Below are 20804 nucleotides of genomic sequence, written 5' to 3' on the forward strand. Positions count from 1 at the left end.
GGGCTGGTTCAGAGATGGGCTGCCCCATAGATGGGCTGCCCCATAGATGGGCCTATTTTTTGTATAAATAAAATATTTAAATTTAAAATGATGTGAGTTTTAATCCATTGGCCTTTATATTTTTCTCTCAACTGCTTTAACATTCTGGGGAAAAACTAGGCATCAAAAGCTACTTTAAGATACAGAAAAGAAGAGATTTGAATAAGGAAGGAGGGCCGGCCGAGGTGGCTCACACCTGTAATCCCAGCACTTTGGGAGGCTGAGGTGGGTGGATCTGTCAGGGGTTCAAGACCAGTTTTGGCCAACATGGTGAAAGCCTGTATCTTCTAGAAACACACACACAAAAAAATTAGCCGGACATGGTGGTACACATCTGTACTCCCAGCTACTTGGGAAGCTGAGGCAGGATAATTACTTGAACCCAGGATGCAGAGAGATTGCAGTGAGCCAAGATCATTCCACTGCACTCCAGACTTGGTGACAGAGCAAGACTCCATCTCAAAAAAAAAAAAAAGGCCAGGAGCAGTGGCTTATGTCTGTAATCCCAGCACTTTGGGAGGCCAAGGAAGGCTGATCACCTGAGGTCGGGAGTTTGAGACCAGCCTGACCAACATGGAGAAACCCCATCTCTAGTAAAAATACAAAATAGCCGGGCGCGGTGGCTCATGCCTGTAATCCCAGCACTTTGGGAGGCTGAGGCGGGCGGATCACGAGGTTGGGAGATCGAGACCACAGTGAAACCCCGTCTCTACTAAAAATACTAAAAAATTAGCTGGGTGTGGTGGCGGGCACCTGTTGTCCCAGCTACTCGGGAGGCTGAGGCAGGAGAATGGTGCGAACCTGGGAGGCGGAGCTTGCAGTGAGCAGAGATAGCGCCACTGCACTCCAGCCTGCACGACAGAGCGAGACTCCATCTCAAAAAAAAAAAAAAAAAAACAAAATAAACCAGGCGGTGACACATGCCTGTAATCCCAGCTACTCGGGAGGCTGAGGCAGGAGAATCACTTGACTCTGGGAGGCAGAGGTTGCAGTTGCGGTAAGCCAAGATCGTGCCATTGCACTCCAGCCTGGGCAACAAGAGCAAAACTACATCTCCAAAAAAAAAGGTAAAATAAAATCAAAATTAGATAATTTTTCTTTTCTTTTCTTTTCTTTCAGACTCAGTTTCACTCTTGTCACCCAGGCTGGAGTGCAGTGGCGCAATCTCAGCTCACCACAAACTCTGCCTCCTGGGTTCAAACAATTATCCTGCCCCAACCTCCCAAGTAACTGAGATTATAGGCACCCACCACCACACCCAGCTAATTTTTGTATTTTTAGTAGAGACGGGGTTTCACCTTGTTGGCCAGGCTGGTCTCAAACTCCTGACCTCAAGTGATCCACCCGCTTCAGCCTCCCAAAGTGCTGGGATTAACTTTTTTGAGACTCAGTTTCTCAAAACACTTTTGAGAAGGAGAAAACTTTTCCTTTTGCTTCTGGTTCCAATATGGCTCGGTACAGCAGTGACATTTATTCAAATTTTTGATATTTTGTTATCATGGATTGTTTTGCATTCATTTTGATTTTTAAAACGTTGCATTAAAATATTATTTATCCTGGCTACTGATTTTTTGACACCCCCCCAGTTTTGTGCCCAAGGTGAGTTCCTTACACATCTTACCCCAATCTCATCTCTACAGCTCAACTGTGCAAAAAAGAGCACAAGAAGAATAATCCAGAAACATCAGATTGTGTCAGAGGCATATGACCCAGAACAACTCCATCTTGAATAGGGGCTGGGTAAAATGAGGCTGAAACCTACTGGGCTGCATTCCCAGGCGGTGAAGGATGAGATAGGAGGTCACAGGATAAGATAGGAGGTCGGCACAAAATACGGGTCATCAAGACCTTGCTGATAAAACAGGTAGCACTGAAGGAGCTGAGCAAAACCCACCAAAACCAAGATGGCCACGAGACTGTCCTCTGGTCGTCCTCACTGCCACACTCCCACCAGCATCATGACAGTTTACAAATGCCACGACAACGTCAGGAAATTACCCTATACGGTCTAAACAGGGGAAGCATGAATAATCCACTCCTTGTTTAGCATATCATCGAGAAATAACCATAAAAATGGGGAACGGGGAACCTGCAGCCCTCAGAGCTCCCCTGTCTATGAAGTAGCTATTCTCTTGTTGCTTTACTTTCTTAATAAATTTGCCTTCACTTTGCACTGCAGACTCGCCCTGAATTCTTCCTTGCACAAGATCCAAGAACCCTCTACTGGGGTCTAGATCGGGGCCACTTTCCTGTAACAATTGGGCCAGGTGCAGTCGTTCACGCCTTAATCCCAGCACTTTGGGAGGCCAAAGCGGGTGGATCACCTGAGGTCAGGAGTTTGAGACCAGCCTGGCCAACATGGTGAAACCTTGTCTCTTAAAAATAGAAAAATTAGCAGGTCGTGGTGGCGGGCGCCTGTAATCCCAGCGACTCAGGAGGCTGAGGCACGAGAATTGCTTGACCCTAGGAGGCAGAGGCTGCAGTGAGCTGAGAGCACTCCACTGCACTCCAGCCTGGGTGAAAGAGCAAGACTCCATCTCAAAAAAACAAAGAAACAAATGAGATTGGTAATTTATCGGCAGTAGACAGGAATAGGGTAGAAAGGATAGGGGAAGGGATACTGCTCTGAGCCATCCTTTTTGTATATTTCTGACTTTTAGAACCATGTAAATATTTCACATACTTAAAAATGAATAAAAATGTAATCAACAAAGATAGGATAGGGCCCCAAATGGAATACAAACAAAAACAATAAACTCGCTGGGCGCAGTTCCTCACGCCTGTAATCCTAACACTTTGGGAGGCCAAGGCGGGTGGATTGCCTGAGCTCAGGAGTTCAAGACCAGCCTGGGCAACATGGTGAAACTCCATCTCTACTGAAATACAAAAAATTAGCTGGGCGTGGTGGTGTGAGCCTGTAATCCCAGCTACTCGGGAGGCTGAGACAGGAGAATCATTTGAACCTGGGAGGCGGAGATGGCAGTAAGCTGAGATCTTGCCACTGTACTCCAGTCTGGGCAACAGAGCGAGACTTCATCTCAAAAACTAAAAATAAAAAATAAAAAAAAACCTGGCTGTAACAAAAATGAATACCAAACCACACTGGGGATGGAGGAAGAAAATAACTACCCTAAGTAACTCTGGAAAAGAGCATTTTTGGCTATGTCCTATAAGGCCAAAGAAAAAAATTGAGCATAAGTATTATACTTAGTAGTTTTTCTCATGGCTACATATACTAGCATCTCTGAAACTAATTTATGTGTGTTGGAGAAAATAAATGCGTTATGGACAATGAAAGCTAAATTTCTCTTTGTCAGAGAAAGCAGTTAAAATAAGAAATGGGAAAGGCTGCATGAAACCTATTATTTTGGTTTGCAATTGGAGGTATGAACTAGTGTGTGTGTGTGTGTGTGTGTGCGCGCGCGCGCATCCTACAACCAATGAATACAACTAGCACCCAGGTCTGGATTCCTAAATACCATTAGCCAATGAAAGGAATTACATGTCCTTGAAGAAGTGGCTGATTTTAGTGCTAGGGCAGGGAAAGTACAAAATTAATGTGCAACAGAAAATAGGAACTGCACACACACAAAATGATGGGATGTGTCAAAAGGACACAGGAGCCCATTTGAAGGGGTTCCAATGGCCAAACCTTAAACAGTTTAAGCAAGAGAGCAGGCTGGGCCTGGTGGCTCACATCTGTAATGCCAGCATCTTAGGAGGCCAAGATGGAAGGATCTCTTGAACCCATGGTTCGAGACCAGCCTGGGCAACATAGTGACACCCTAGCTCTACAAAAAAATTAAAACTTAGCCAGGTGTGGTGGTGTGCACCTGTAGTCCCAGCTACTCTGGAGGCTGAGGTGGGAGGATTGCTTGAGCCTGGAAGGTGAAGGCTGCAGTGAGCCATGATTGTGCCACCACACTTGAGCCTGGGCAACAGAGCAAGATCCTCTTTCAAAAGAAAAAAAAAGGACAGAGAGAGAAAGAAAAAAGAAAGTAAATACTAACAGTAATACATTACAACACATAGAATAAAGTAAGAATCATGAATCCATCCTGACATAAATAAATACAGAGATAAGATGGAAAAGTTCTTCCTTACAGTAGAATTCCAACTAGCAAATAGACATTGAAAAGCATTGTTTGGCAAATACTATGCTAATAACTTTTTTAGGTAAAAACACTTCAACAGAAGCTAGGATGAGTAGGTAAAATAATATAGAAAATGGGATTGTTACTTAGTCTTAAAGATCTTCCCACAAAATACTTTTTTTTTTTTTTTTTTGAGATGGAGTCTCGCTCTGTCGCCCAGGCTGGAGTGCTGTGGCCGGATCTCAGCTCACTGCAAGCTCCGCCTCCCGGGTTCCCACCATTCTCCTGCCTCAGCCTCCCGAGTAGCTGGGACTACAGGCGCCCGCCACCTCGCCCGGCTAGTTTTTTTTAATTTTTTAGTAGAGACAGGGTTTCACCGTGTTAGCCAGGATGGTCTCGATCTCCTGACCTCGTGATCCGCCCGTCTTGGCCTCCCAAAGTGCTGGGATTACAGGCTTGAGCCACTGCGCCCGGCCTAATACTTATTAATTACAAAGGGGAAAGAGTAACTTTGTAGTGGAGAAACCTCTAGACATCACCCTGTCGAGTGATCAAAGTGAACATCCCCAGAAATGAGAAAAATATCATGTGCCTCCTGACATGATGCACACAGGACATAGCATGGCTTCTCTGATATTCACAACAAAAATGCAGAACTGAAATTAGTCATGAGGAAACCTCAGCCAAACCCCAGATGCGGGCTATTGTACAAGATAAGTGGCCAGTTATCTTTACAAACGTCAGGGTCATGGAAGACAAAGGGCTGAGGAACAGTTCCAGATGACAGAAGATTAAGGAGACATGCAACTTAATGTGTGGTGAGATGCTGCACTGAATGCGGAACCAGAAAAAGATCAGTGGGACAGTTGGTAAAATTTGAATTAGGTCTATAGATCAGATCATAGTGCTGTATCAGTGTTAATTTCCTGGCTTTTATATGTGTATTGTGGTTATGTAAAATGTTAATATTTGAAGAATCTGGACAAAAAGTATAAGGAATTTTTTCGGGGACTATTTTTGCAATGTATTTAAATCTGGAGGCCGAATACAGTGGTTCATGCCTGTAATCCCAGCACTTTGAGAGGATGAGGCAGAAAGGATCATTTTGAGGCCAGAAGTTTAAGACCAGCCTGGGCAATATAGGGAGATCCTGTCACTACAAAATAAAATAATCAATCAATCAATCAATCAATCAATCTAGGTGGAAAAAATCAGCCTTTGTAGCCTGGTGTTGCCTCACCCAGTAGGTAAAGTCCTCTTAGTAAGGTCCTTTTAAGAATTCTCTAAGCTGGTTACTTCTGGAAGTGCAGTCAAGCTCACCACAGTCCTTTCTTTGCCAACACAGGTAGCTCTAGCCAGCCTCTGGCCTTCAGACTTTTCCAGGCAAGAGTTGGGAAGCATTGGCCAGGTGTGGTGGCTCACGCCTGTAATCCCAGCACTCTGGGAGGCCGAGGTGGGTGGATCACTTGAGGCCAGGAGTTCAAGACCAGCCTGGCCAACATGGTGAAACCCTGTCTCTAGTAAAAATACAAAAATTAGCTGGGTGTGGTGGTGCATGCCTGTAGTCCCAGCTACTCAGGTGGCTGAGACAGGAGAATCGCTTAAACCAGGAGGCAGAAGTGGCAGATGAGCCGAGATCGCACCACTGCACTCCAACCTGGGCAACAGAGCGAGACTTCTCAAAAAATAAAAAAGAGTTGGGAAGAGGACTCTACACTCCCTTAACTCCAGGAGACACAGGTCGCGTTTTCCAGATCTCTCTCAGCATCTTTTGCTCCAGTACAGGACAGCACTTCGGCTAATAGAGCCTTCTGACTTGACTTCAGGTCCAGGGTAGGAATAGCCCTCACCTCTAGGCCAGTAACTCCTTTCAAAGAAATCCTCTGTCTCCTCCGATCAGTCTCCTCAATGACTCTCCTGGTTACTCTTCTCTATGGTCTGGAGATATGTAATGAACTATATGCCATAAGATGGGTTAGCAGCTTCTAGTAGGTTCTGCTTGATTGGTGCACTTTAGAAAGAAGGAGACTTGTCAGCTATTTTCCTCAGACTGGAGACTGAACCGGGAGCCTGAGATAATCAGTAAGACCCCATTTAACATTCTGTAGGTTTTTCATGCTACCCATAGAGGGGGCCATACAGCGCTCTTCTGCATTCTTATCATAACTTAAAGGGAAATTTCCACAATGTCCAGAGCCTCGATGTCCTGCAAATGAAGGAGGGGAATGTCCTCTAGTTTCTTGCAGCAGGAACCCACTTAGGTGGCACCAACCTGGTTCCAGATGGAACAGTATATCTATAAAGGAAAAGTGTTGGGCACGGTGGCTCACACCTGTAATCCCAGCACTTTGGGAGACCGAGGCGGGCGGATTACCTGAGTTTGGGAGTTCGAGACCACCCTCACAAACATGGAGAAACCCCGTCTCTACAAAAAATACAAAACTAGCTGGGCATGGTGGCGCATGCCTGTAATCCCAGCTACTCGGGAGGCTGAGGCAGAAGAATCACTTGAACCCAGGAGGTGGAGGTTGCAGTGAGCCAAGACTACGCCATTGCACTCCAGCCTGGGCAATAAGAGCGAAATGCTGTCTCAAAAAAAAAAAAAAAAAAAAGGAAAACTGACGGCATTTACATCCTAAATCTGAAGAATCTAATTCTGTTGGCAGCTTGTACCATTGTTGCCATTGAAAACCCTTCTGGGCCGGGCGCGGTGGCTCAAGCCTGTAATCCCAGCACTTTGGGAGGCCGAGACGGGCGGATCACGAGGTCAGGAGATCGAGACCATCCTGGCTAACATGGTGAAACCCCGTCTCTATTAAGAAATACAAAAAAAAACCTAGCCGGGCGAGGTGGCGGGCGCCTGTAGTCCCAGCTACTCGGGAGGCTGAGGCCGGAGAATGGCGTGAACCCGGGAGGCGGAGCTTGCAGTGAGCTGAGATCCCACCACTGCACTCCAGCCTGGGCGACAGAGCGAGACTCCGTCTCAAAAAAAAAAAAAAAAAAAAAAAAAAGAAAACCCTTCTGATTCTGCAGCCAATTAAGCTGACTGAGTTCCTTTCCTCATGGGGGCCCAGTGTGCAGTCGCTGCAAACAGCAGCTTCCTTGGTAGCGTATGCAGCCTGTTTATTGTATGGGTTGCTCTAAGGGACCTTGGAGACAGGTGATGGATGTTCAAGTTTCTGACTTTGCACTACCCCAGTGTAGGCTCCGAACAGGAATGCAAGGTGCCTTTGGAAAGTCCCAGGGCACTGTGGCCAGGGTTCGCATTGCCCAGGTTGTCATGTCCATCTGCACCAAGCTGCAGAACAAGGAGCACATGATTGAGGCCCTGCGCAGGGCCAAGTTCAAGTTTCCTGGCCACCAGAAGATCCACATCTCAAAGAAGTGGGGCTTCATCAAGTTCAATGCCGATGCATTTGAAGACATGGTGGCTGAGAAGCAGCTGATCCCAGACGGCTGTGGGGTCAAGTACATCCCCAGTCGTGGCCCTCTGGACAAGTGGCGGGCCCTGCACTCATGAAGGCTTCTACTGTGCTGCCCCCTCTTAATATTCACCAATACGTTCTACGTCCTGTCCAAAAAAAATTAAAACCCTTCTGATGTCAGTCTCATATCCTCCTGGAATCCTGGTCAGCCGGCTGAGCTAAGCTTTGCTGCTGCCACAGGAGCCACTCCTATTGCTGGCCACTTCACTCCTGGAACCTTCAGTAACCAGCTCCAGGCAGCCTTCTGGGAACTGCGTCTGTTGGTAGATACTGATCCCAGGGTAGCCACTGGCCTCTCACGGAGGCATCTCATGATAACCTACCTACCATACCTCTGGGGAACACAGGTTCTCTTCTGCGCTGTGTGGATATTTCCATCCCATGCAACAAGGGAGCTCGCTTAGGGGGTCTGATGTGGGGAATGCTGGCTAAGGGAGTTCTGCACATGCCTGGCACTATCTCCTGTGAACACCCACAAGAGGTCATGCCTGATCTCTGCTTCTACAGAGACCCTGAAGAGATTGAAAAGCTCACACATGTAATCCCAGCACTTTTGGAGGCCAAGGCAAGTGGATCATGAGGTCAGTACATCGAGACCATCCTGGCTAACACAATGAAACCCCGTCTCTACTAACAATACAAAAAACTAGCCAGGCGTGGTGGCACATGCCTGTAGTCCCAGCTGCTGGGGAGGCTGAGACAGGAGAATCACTTGAACCCGGGAGGTGGAGGTTGCAGTGAGCCAAGATCGTGCCACTGCACTCCACACTCCAGCCTGGGTGACAGAACGAGACTGCGTCTCAAAAACAAAAACAAAAAACGACAGTCTTAAACTAATGTGTTTGACTAAGATGGATAACAGGGATTGGATTTACACTTCCACTTTAAACAACTAAAAACTTGACAAAATATATGAAATAAGTGTTTTCAGACGTAACATAGTCAGCACAGGGCAATCACGCTTGAGAGAGGAAACAGATGATTGCCCGGCTGAGTTCTAGGAGCGTTTCCAGGCCACAGCAAAGGGAGGGGGGATGTGTGGAGCCTGCTTGTCTCCCTGAGTTGAGGTAGCGTTGGGAGTTTGGGGAGGCCCAGGTGGCTAGCGTTTGCAGGGCAGAGTACTGGGGAGGACAGAGTTACACACAGAGAGACCCAGACAGCTGCAGAAGGCTCCCTTCAAGTCTTCAACTGAAGACGAATCAGCAAAGGCATGTATAGAAACTGTCAGGCCGCTGAGCCCAACCTAAGCCATCATTATCCCCTGTGACCTGCATGTGCACATCCAGGTGGCCTGAAGCAACTGAAGATCCACAAAAGAAGTGAAAATAGCCAGGTCCTGCCTTAACTGATAACAGTCCACCATTGTGATTTGTTCCTGCCCCACCCTAACTGGTCAATTGACCTTAAGACAATATACCCTCCCCGCCCTTGCAGTAACGTACTTTGTGATATTCCCCCGCCCTTAAGAAGGTACTTTGTAATATTCTCCCACCCTTGAGAATGTACTTTGTAAGATCCACCCCCTGCGCCCCAAAAAATTGCTCCTAACTCCACTGCCTATCCCAAACCTGTAAGAACTAATGATAATCCCACCACCCTTTGCTGACTCTCTTTTCGGACTCAGCCCACCTGCACCCAGGTGATTAAAAAGCTTTATTACGGCGGGGGGCGGTGGCTCAAGCCTGTAATCCCAGCACTTTGGGAGGCCAAGACGGGCGGATCACGAGGTCAGGAGATCGAGACCATCCTGGCTAACACAGTGAAACCCCGTCTCTACTAAAAAAAAAACACAAAAAACTAGCCGGGCGAGGTGGCGGGTGCCTGTAGTCCCAGCTACTCCGGAGGCTGAGGCAGAAGAATGGCGTAAACCTGGGAGGCGGAGCTTGCAGTGAGCTGAGCAACTAAGTCTCAAAAAAAAAAAAAAAAAAAAGGCTTTATTGCTCACACAAAGCCTGTTTGGTGGTCTCTTCACACGGAGGCGTGTGACAGAAACCACTTGAGGCTGGGCGTGGTGGCTCATGCCTGTAATCCTAGCACTTTAGGAGGCCAAGGCAGGTGGATTACCTGAGGTCAGGAGTTCGAGACCACCCTGACTAACATGGTAAAACCCTGTCTCTACTAAAAATACAAAAAAAATTAGCCAGGGGTGGTGGCGGGCACCTGTCATCTCAGCTGCTTGGGACGCTGAGGCAGGAGAATCGCTTGAACCCGGGAGGTGGAGGTTGTGATGAGTCGAGATTCCAGCCTGGGCAACAAGAGTGAAAACTCCGTCTCAAAAAAAAAGAAAAGAAAAGAAAAGAAAAGTAACCACTTGAAGCTGGAGAAAGAATCCCCTCAAAAGAATCATCCCTAGAGCTCACACAGGGCTGGGGATCGTTCACATTCCCACCAGGCAGAGCGGGAGCACCTCATCCTGTCCAGGGCATCCAGCAGAGTACTCAAGAGTTTTCGCCTCAGAAATGGTGAGAAAACTGGCTCTAGATAATAGGCTGCTTTAATTCCACCTAATGAAACTGAAAAGCAAGATTCACAATGAATCAAACTCATTCTGAGAATCTTAACTGTGTGATAAAACAAATCTCAATAGAATTTTTTTTTTTTTTTGAGATGGAGTCTTGCTCTGTCACCCAGGCTGGAGTGCGGTGGCACGATCTCAGTTCACTGCAACCTCTGCCTCCTAGGTTCAAGCCATTCTCCTGGCTCAGCTGCCCCAGTAGCTAGGATTACAGGTGTGCGCCATCACACTTGGTTAAGTTTTGCATTTTTCAGTAGAGACAGGATTTTACCATGTTGGTCAGGCTGGTCTCAAACTCCTGACCTCAGATGATCCACCTGCCCTGGCCTCCCAAAGTGCTGGGATTACAGGCGTGAGCCACTGCACCTGGCCAACTCGATAGTATTTTTAATTTAATTTTTAAAGACAGGGTCTCGCTCTATCACCCGGGCTGGAGTGCAGTGGCTTGATCTCGGCTCACTGGAGCCTTGACTTCCTGGACTCAAGAGATCCTCCTCAGCCTCCAAGTAGCTGGGTAGCTAGAACTACAGGTGCATGCCACCCCCACCTGGCTAATTTGTTTTTTTTTTTAATTTTAGTAGAGACAGGGTCTCACTATATTGCCCAGGCTGGTCTTGAACTTCTGGGCTCAAGCTATCCCCTGCCTTGGCCTCCCAAAGTGCTGAGATTACAGGAGTGAACCACCATGCTGGGCAGTATTTTTTTTAAATACAAGGATATTCAGCACTCGGCCAGGCATGGTGGCTCACGTCTATAATCCCAGCACTTTGGGAGGCCAAGGTGGGCTGATTACTTGAGGTCAGGAGTTTGAGACCAGCCTGGTCAACAGGCAGACACCCCGTCTCTACTAAAAATACAAAAATTAGCCAGGTGTGGTGGCCACGTGCCTGCAATCCCTACTACTTAGGAGGCTGAGGCAGAAGAATCACTTGAACCTGGGAGGCAGAGGTTGCAGTGAGCCGAGGCTGTGCCACTGTACTCCGGCCTGGGCAATAGAGGGAGACACTGTCTCCAAAACAAACAAACAAACAAACAAATATTCAGCACTCATCAAGGTAAAATTCACAATACCTGGCACCCTGGCATCTGATCAAAACTTACCTGATTGCGCCAGGCGCGGTGGCTCACACCTATAATCCCAGCACTTGGGGAGGCCGAGGCAGGTGGATCACGAGGTCAGGAGATCAAGACCATCCTGGCTAACATGGTGAAACCCCGTCTCTACTAAAATACAAAAAATTAGCCGGGCGTGCTGGTGGGTGCCTGTAATCCCAGCACTTTGGGAGGCTGAGACAGGCGGATCACGAGGTCAGGAGATTGAGACTATCCTGGCTAACATGGTGAAATCCCGCCTACATATACAAAAAATTAGCCGGGTGTGGTGGCGGACGCCTGTAGTCCCAGCTACTTGGGAGGCTGAGGCAGGAGAGCTGCTTGAACCCAGGAGGTGGAGGTTGCAGTGAGCTGAGATCACACCACTGCACTCCAGCCTGGACAACAGAGCAAGACTCTGTCTCAACAAAAAAAAGGAAAGAAAGAAAGAGAGAGAGAGAGAGAGAAAGAACGAACGAACACAAATGATAAAATTAGCAGAAAAAGACAATAAACAGATATTATATTATATATGGTCAAGAACACAGAAAAAAAACATAGGCATTAAAGGAAAACATGAATGATGTAAACAAACAAACAAACAAAAAACAAAAAAAAACAAAACTCTTAGGGATATAGCCTGGCGTGGGTGGTGCATGCCTGTAGTTCCAGCTACTTGGGAGGCTGAGGTGGGAGAATCACTTGAACCCAGGAGGTGGAGGTTACAATGAGCCAAGATCGTGCCACTGCACTCCAGCCTGGGCAACAGAGTGAGGCTCTGTCTCAAAAAAAAGAACTTTCAGAGATAAAAATATGCATAAGATAATGAGAGGCCGGGCACGGTGGCTCACGCCTGTAATCCCAGCACTTTCGAAGGCCGAAGTGGGCGGATCACGAGGTCAGGAGATCAAGACCATCCTGGTTCACATGGTGAAACCCCATCTCTACTAAAAATACAAAAAATTAGTAGGGCATGGTGGCGGGCTTCTGTAGTCCCAGCTACTTGGGAGGCTGAGGTAGAAGAATGGCGTGAACCCAGGAGGTGGAGCTTGCAGTGAGCCAAGATCACGCCACTGCAATCCAGCCTGGGCGATGAAGCGAGACTCCATCTCCAAAAAAAAAAAAAAAAAAAAGAGAAATACACTGAATGGGATTAACAGCAAATTACATAATAAAAGAAGATTCGTGAAACATAGGGATATAGTAAAATAGAAGTTATCAAAAATGAGCCAGGCGCAGTGGCTCAAGCCTGTAATCTCAGCACTTTGGGAGGCTGAGGCCGGCAGATCATGAGGTCAGGAGATCGAGACCATCCTAGCTAACACGGTGAAACCCCGTCTCTACTAAAAATACAAAAAATTAGCTGGGCGTGGTGGCAGGCGCCTGTAGTCCCAGCTACTCAGGAGACTGAGGCAGGAGAATGGCGTGAACCCGGGAGGCGGAGCTTGCAGTGAGCCGAGATCTCGCCACTGCACTCCAGCCTGAGCAACAGAGTGAGACTCTGTCTCAAAAAACAAAAAAAAGAAGTTATCAGACATGAAACATTGAGAAAAAAAAAAAGACTGAAGAAAATAGAGTATCAGTGAGCTATAGGACAAATCAAATATCCCAATGTATGTGGAGCTGGAATCTCTTAGGAGAGGGGGTAAAAGAGGGAAAAGGAAATATTTTAGTATTTTAAATAATAATGGCTTCAAATGTTCTATATTTAATGGAAACTATATGTCCACAGATCCAAGAAAATCAAAAGACCCCAGACAAAAGAAACATGAAACTATACTATATTTTACTGTATAATATATATACTATATATTATAATCAGATTGCTTAAAATCAGCAATAAAGAGAAAATCTTAAAAGTAATCAGAGAAATAAGACATTGCATAGAGAGGAAAAAACATTAAAATGACAGCTGACTTCTTGTTAGAAGAAAAAAATAAAGCAAGCCAGAAGACATTGGGGCAACATCTTTAAACTACTAAAATAAAAAAGCTTCTGCCAGGCACGGTGGCTCACTCCTGTAATCCCAGCACTTTGGGAGGCCGAGGAGGCGAATCACCTGAGGTCAGGAATTCAAGACCAGCTGACAAACATGGAGAAACCCCATCTCTACTAAAAATACAAAATTAGCCTGGTGTGGTGGTGCATGCCTGTAATCCCAGCTACTTGGGACGTTGAGGCAGGCGAATCACTTAAACCTGGGAGGTGGAGGTTGCAGTGAGCCAAGATGGCACCATTGCACTCCAGTCTGGGCAACAAGAGCGAAACTCCGTCTCAAAAAGAAAAGAAAAAAAGAAAAAGAAGAACAAAGAAAGAAGAAAGAAAGAAAAGAAAGAAAGAGGAAGAGAGAAAGAGAGAAAGAGAGAAAGAGAGAGAGAGAGAAAGAAAGAAAGAAAGAAAGAAAGAAAGAAAGAAAGAAAGAAAGAGAAAGAAAGACAGACTTCTGAAAAAAAAAAAACAAAAAACGAGAGACTAGGTGTGGTGGCTCACGCCTGTAATCCCAGCACTTTGGGAATCCAAGGCAGGAAGATTGCTTGAGCCCAGGAGTTTGAGACCAGTCTGGACAACATGGAGAAACAATATCTCAATAACACATACAAAAATTAGCCAGGTGTGGTCCAGCGCACACCCGTAGTCCTAGCTACTGGGGATGCTGAGATGGGATAATCGCTTGAGCCCAGGAGGTTGAGGCTGCAGTGAGCTGTGATGGCTTGTTAGACCCTGTCTCAAAACAAGCAAACAAAAAAACAGAGGATATTTTGATATTTTTTGTCCTTTGGTCAGGGAAAGATATTTTAAGATATTTTAGACACTACATCAAAAGCATGATCCATATGAGAAAAAGCCTGATAAATGAGATTTCATAAAAATTAAAATCTTCTACTCTTCAAAAGACACTGTTAAGGAAATGAAAAGACAATTCACAGGCTGGGAGAAAATATTTGCAAATCACCTAGATGATAAAGAACTTGTATCCAGAATATATAGACCTCCCAAAACTCAATAATGAGAAACCAATAACCCAACTTTAAAAAATGGGCATAAAAACCTGGTGAGATGGTTCAAGCCTCTAATCCCAGCTACTAAGGGGGCTGAGATGAGAGGATTACTCCAGGCCAGGAGTTTCAGACCAACCAGGGCAACCTGGGCAACATAGTGAGACCTTGTCTCTTAAAAAAAAAATGGTGTGGGGGGAATGGAGGGCCGGGCGTGGTGGCTCACACCTGTAATCCCAGCACTTTAGGAGGTCTAGGAAGGCAGATCACAGTAGGTCAGGAGTTAAAGACCAGCCTGGCCAACAGGGTGAAACCCCGTCTCTACTAAAAATACAAAAATTAGCCAGATGTGGCGGTGGGCACCTGTAACCCCAGCTACTCAAGAGATTGAGCCAAGGGCATTGTTCACCTAAGGTCAGGAGTTCGAGACCAGCCTGACCAACATGGTGAGACTCCACCTCTACTAAAAATAGAAAAAAATACAAAAATTAGACGGGCATGGTGGCACATGCCTGTAATCTCAGCTATTCGGGAGACTGAGGCAGGAGAATCGCTTGAACTCGGGAGGCAGAGGTTGCAGTGAGCTGAGATCGCGCCACTGCACTCCAGCCTGGGTGACAAAGCAAGACTCCGTCTCAAAAAAAAAAAAAAAAAAAAAAAGAAGGAGAAGAAGGCAAAAGATTTAACAAAAGGAGGCAAAAGATTTAGACAGACATTTCACCAAAGATGTTATATGAATAGCAAATAAGCACATGAAAACACGTTGACTATCATTAGTCGTTAGGGAAATGCAAATTAAAACCACAATAAGATGCCTCTGCACACATAATAGATCGTCTGAAATGAAAGTGTGTTAGTGAGGATAAGGATGTGTAGGAACTAAAACAATCACACATGGCAATTTACTGTAAAATGGTACTACAACTTCAATAACTTTGGAAAACAGTTTGGCCATTTCTTTACTTTTTCTTCTTCTTCTTCTTTTTTTTTTTTCTTTGAGACAGTCTCACTCTGTTGTCCAGGCTGGAGTGCACTGGTGCGATCTCAACTCACTGCAGCCTCAACTTCCCAGGCTCATTCAAGAGCTCAGACAATCCTCTTGCCTCAACCTCCTGAGTAGCTGGGACCAGAGGCATGTGCCACCACACCTAGCTAATTTTTTGTGTTTTTAGTAAAGACCGGGATTGGCTATGATGCCTCTCAGGTTGAAGCAATTCTTGAGCCTCAGCCTCCCGAGTAGCTGCATTTACAGGTGTGCACCACCAGGCCTGGATAATTTTTGTATTTTTAGTAGAGACAGGATTTCACCATGTTGGCCAGGCTGCTTTCAAACTCCTGACCTCAAGCGATCCACACGCCTTGGCCTCCCAAAGTGCTGGGATTGGGATTACAGGCATGAGCCACCACGCCTGGCCCCCCGCTCTGCAATTTCTTAAAGAGTTTAATATGGGCAGGCGCGGTAGCTCACACCTGTAATCCCAGCACTTTGGGAGGCCAAGGTGGTAGGATTGCTTCAGCCCAGGAGTTGGAGACCAGCCTGGGCAACATAGTGAAACTCTGTCTCTACTAAAAATACAAAAAATCGGCAGCATGCGGTGGCAAGTGCCTGTAGTCCTGGCTACTCAGGAGACTGAGGTGGGAGGATTTGCTTAAACCCGGGAAGTCAAGGCTGCAGTGAGCAGAGATTGCACCGTAGCACTCCAGCCTGGGCAACAGAGGGAGACCTTGTCTTAAAAAAAAAAAAAAGAAGAAAAGATTTTAACATAGATGTCCCAGATGAACCACTTTTTCACCACTACATGTTTATTCAAGAAAAATCAAAGCAGATGCTTGCATATAAACATTGTCCACAAATATATATAGAAGCTTTTTAGGGGAAAAATATTTATTTTTCCTATTTATTTTTAAATTGACAAATTAACGTGTATATATATATATATTTATATTGTACAACAGGATGTTTTAAAATATGCATACATTGTGGAATGGTTATTAACCATTAACAAATTCAATACTTAACATACTTATTATTTATTTGTGGTGATATGGTATAATATGAAATATATTTGGTCTTTGTGCCAGTTCCTGTCACCCTGTCACAGAGAAATTCCTAAAACCCTTGGAATTTTCTGAGTGATAGGAGTGCATTTTGAAATTCACAATGAGCATTTTTTGTGGATTTTTTTTATTTTAAATTTTTATTTCAATAGGTTTTTGGGAAACAAGTGGTGTTAGCAATCTTTTTTTATTTTTATTATACTCTAAGTTCTGGGATGCATGTGCAGAATGTGCAGGTTTGTTACATAGGTATACAGGTGCCATGGTGGTTTGCTGCACCCATCAACCCATCATCTACATTAGGTATTTCTCGTAATGCTATCCCTCCCCTACTCCCCACTCCCCGACAAACCCCAGTGTGTGATGTTTCCCTCCCTGTGTCCATGTGTTCTCACTGTTCTACTCCCACTTAGGAGTGAGAACATACGGTGTTTGGTTTTCTGCTCCTGTGTTAATTGGCTGAGAATGATGGTTTCCAGCTTCATCCATGTCCCTGCAAAGGACATGAACTCATCCTTTTTTATGGCTACATAGTATTCCATGGTACATATGCGCTACATTTTCTTTATCCAGTCTATCATTGATGGGCATTTGGTTTTTTGTTTTGTTTTGTTTTGTTTGTTTGTTTGTTTTGAGATGGAGTCTTGCTCTGTTGCCCAGGCTGGAGTGCAGTGGCATGATCTCAGCTCACTGCAACCTCTGCCTCCTGGGTTCAAGTGATTCTCCTGCCTCAGCCTCCTGAGTAGCTGGGATTACAGGGGCATGCCACTACACATGGCTAAGTTTTTGTATTTTTAGTAGAGACGGGGTTTCACCATGTTGGCCAGGCTGATCTCGAACTCCTGACCTCAGATGATCCACTCACCTCAGTCTCCCAAAGTGCTGGGATTACAGGTGTGAGCCACTGTGCTCCGTCTCTTTTTTTTTTCTTTTGAGACAGAGTCTAGCTCTGTTACCCAGGCTGGAGTGCAATGGTGCCATCTCAGCTTACTGCAACCTCCACCTCCTGGGTTCAAGCGATGCTCCCACCTCAGCCTTAGGCTGGCCTCTAACTCCTGAGCTCAAAGTGCAGGGACTACATGTGTGAGTCACCTTGCCAGCCAAGGCCCTTTTGATCACACTGGAGTTTACAATAATGAGGTGGGTGAGGATGGGGCCCCTACATAGCCTCAGGATAGGGCTGGCCACCAGAAAGACAAAGGGATTAGAGGATTGGAACTTTCAGCTCCACTGACTGACCTCTGGGAAGAGGTGGGTGGAGTTGGAGACTAGGCCTTATTAAAAACTCTTATTTTTTGTTGTAGTTTTTTTGAGACTGAGCTTTGCTCTGTTCCCCAGGTTGCAGTGCAATGGTGTGATCTCGGCTCACTGCAACCTCTGCTTCCTGGGTTCAAGTGATTCTCCTGCTTCAGCCTTCCGAGTAGCTGGGATTACAGGCATCCGCCATCATGCCCAGCTAATTTTTGTGTTTTTGTAGAGATGGGGTTTCACCATGTTTTCTAGTCTGGTCTTGAATTCCTGAACTCAGGTGATTCACCCACCTCGGTCTCCCAAAGTGCTGGGATTACAGGCATGAGCCACCATGCCCGGCCATGTTTTTAAATTAATAAAAATTTTAGGGACCCAGTGCAGTGACTCATACCTGTAATCCCAGCAAGTTGGGAGGCCGAGGTGGGTGGATCACTTGAAGTCAGGAGTTCGAGACCAGCCTAGCCAACATGGTGAAACTCTGTCTCTATTAAAAATACAAAAATTACCCATGCATAGTGGTGCCTGCCTGTCATCCCAGTTACTAAGTGTTTGGGTGAAGGAAAAGGGACAAGATGGAGGAAGGTGAACAAGATGGAGCAGTCCCTGTTGCTTCCGGGTTCTTCCTCACCAACTTTCCCGCGCGCGGGAAGATGCAGATCAACCGAGCATGCTCCAGGTGATGTCAATCCGAAGAGATCAAAACTTACCCAGCCACGCCTATGGAGACGCCCCTATCACGCCCTTATCCTGCCCACTGCCCTCCCCCTTCCAGTACCAATGCATAAAAGTCTGCCACTGGCAGGAACCAGCGTGACTTCTTCGGCCCCCGCATTTGTGGACCGGAGAACATCACCCGAGAGCGCCGGTGCGACTTCCCTGGCCCCCCACACCTGAGGACCAGAGAACCTCGTCCGAGAGTGTATGCATATTTGCAATAAAAGACTGCCACTTTCTTATGTACTTTGGCCTCATGTTTAATTACTTACTCTCCTAAATTAAGTTACATTAAATTAAATCAAAACAGTTAGTGCCAAATTAATTTAAATTAAAACACTAAGGAGGCTGAGGAAGAATTGCTTGAACCCGGGAGATGGAAGTTGCAGTGAGCTGAGATCGCACCACTGCATTCCAGTTTGGGCAACAGAGCAAGACTCCATCTCAAAAAAATAAATAAATAAAAATTAATTAAAATGAAGTGTTTTTTTTTTTTTTTTTTGTAGAGACGGGGGTCTCAGTAGTTGCCCAGGCTGGTCTTGAACTCCTGGGCTCAAGAGATCCTCCCACATCAGCCTCTCAAAGTGTTGGGGTTACAGGCATGAGCCACTGCTTCTGGCCAAAGCCTCATAAAACCTGTTGAACAACACTTGATGGGCCCGGTGCTGTGGCTCACACCTGTAATCCCAGCACTATGGGAGGTCGAGGCGGGAGGATCACCTGAGGTCAAGAGTTTGAGACCAGCCTGGCCAACATGGTGAAACTCCATCTCTACTAAAAATACAAAAATTAGCCCAGTGTGGTGGTGCACCTCTGCAATCCCCACTACTTGGGAGGCTGAGGCAGGAGAATCACTTGAACCCAGGAGGCGGAGGTTGCAGTGAGTGGAGATTGCGCCATTGCAATGCATTCCAGCCTGGGCAACAGAGTAAGACTCCATCTCGAAGAAAAAAAAAAAAGTGCGGTGGCTCATGCCTGTAATCCCAGCACTTTGGAAGGCCGAGGCAGATGGAATGCTTGAGGTCAGGAGTTCAAGATCAGCCTGACCAACATGGTGAAACCCCTGTCTCTACTAAAAATACAAAAATTAGTTGGGCATGGTGGTGGGTGCCTGTCATCCCAGCTACTCTGGAGACTGAGGCAGGAGAATTTCTTGAACCTGGGAGGTGGAGGTTGCAGTGAGCGGAGATTGTGCCATTGCACTCCAGCCTGGGTGACAGAGTGAGACTCTGTCTCAAAAAAACAAGCAAAAAAACTTAAAAAAAAAAACTTGATGAGCTGAGTAAAAGCATCCATCGCCAGGAGAGTGGCACGCCCCATCTCCGTGAAGACAGAAGCTCCTGTGTTGATGACCTGCGCTTTCAAACCTCGCCCCATGTACCCATCTGGCGGTTCATCTGTGTCCTATTCATTTATTCATTTATTTTTTGTTGATACAAATTTGATGTACATATTTTGGAGGGTATCTGTGATAATTTGATACATTCATATAATCAGATCAGGGTAATTGGAATATCCATCACCTGAAATATTTATATTTTCTTTATGTTGGAATATTCAAATTATTTTTTCTAGCTAATTTGGAATGTACCATCAATTAATGATAACTATAATCACCCTACTGATCTACTGAACACTAAGTGGTCTTACTTCTTGTATCAAAATGTGTTTGTACTCATTAACCCACCTCTCTTCATCACTCCCTTCCTCCCATCTGTGTCGGGTTTTTTTTTTTTTTTTTTTTTTTGAGACGGAGTTTCGTTCTTGTTGCCCAGGCTGGAGTGCAATGGCGCAATCTTGGCTCACCGAAACCTCTGCCTCCCGGGTTCAAGCAATTCTCCTGACTCAGCCTCCCGAGTAGCTGGAGTTACAGGTACGCACCACCATGCCTGGCTAATTTTGTATTTGTAGTAGATACAGGGTTTCTCCATGTTGGTCAGGCTGGTCTCGAACCCTGGACCTCAAGTGATTCGCCCGCCTCAGCCTCCCAAAGTGCTGGGATTACAGGCGTGAGCCACCGCGCCCGGCCATCTGTGTCTTATATAATGTCTTTTTTGTTTGTTTGTTTGTTTGAGACAGAGTCTTGCTCTCTTCCCAGGCTGGAGTGCAATGGTGCGATCTCGGCTCACTGCAACCTCTGCCTCCCAGGTTCAAGTGATTCTCATGCCTCAACCTCCCAAGTAGGGGCTTGCCACCACGTCCAGCTAATTTTTTTTTTTTTTTTTTTTTTTTGAGATAGAGTCTCACTCTGTCTGGCCCAGGCTGGAGCGCAGTGGTGCGAATCTCGGCTCACTGCAGTTCTGGCCTCCTGGGTTCAAACGATTCTCCTGTCTCAGCCTCCTGAGTAGCTGGGACTACAGGCATCTGACACCACACCCAGCTAATTTTGTATTTTTAGTAGAGATGGAGTTTCACTATGTTGGCCAGGCTGGTCTCGAACTCCTCAGGTGATCCACCCGTCTCGGCCTCCCAAAGTGCTGGAATTACAGGCATGAGTCACCGTGCCTGGCCTAGTTTTTGTATTTTTACTAGAGACAGGGTTTCACCATGTTGGCCAGGC

General features: G+C 46.1%; 1 protein-coding gene and 1 non-coding gene across 2 annotated transcripts; both read left to right on the plus strand.

Annotated features, from left to right (window-relative positions):
- The first annotated feature begins 7160 nt into the window (after positions 1–7160).
- Positions 7161–7295, plus strand: LOC116275133. Its single transcript, XR_004184092.1, has one exon. It is a non-coding gene; the product is annotated as a small nucleolar RNA SNORA70 (small nucleolar RNA).
- LOC101024440 (60S ribosomal protein L10-like) lies at positions 7167–7710 on the plus strand. The gene has a single exon (XM_009209568.2). The coding sequence runs from the start codon at positions 7246–7248 to the stop codon at positions 7651–7653; it is 408 nt and encodes a 135-aa protein (XP_009207832.1). The 5' UTR covers positions 7167–7245; the 3' UTR covers positions 7654–7710.
- Positions 7711–20804: the final 13094 nt, after the last annotated feature.

This window comes from Papio anubis, chromosome 5 (genome assembly GCF_008728515.1).
Source record: "Papio anubis isolate 15944 chromosome 5, Panubis1.0, whole genome shotgun sequence".
Taxonomy (NCBI): Eukaryota; Metazoa; Chordata; class Mammalia; order Primates; family Cercopithecidae; genus Papio; species Papio anubis.

What these genes read in the sequence shown, in the direction of transcription:
- LOC101024440 (XM_009209568.2), top strand. Translation starts at nt 7,246, where the DNA reads ATGCAGCCTGTTTATTGTATGGGTTGCTCTAAGGGACCTTGGAGACAG.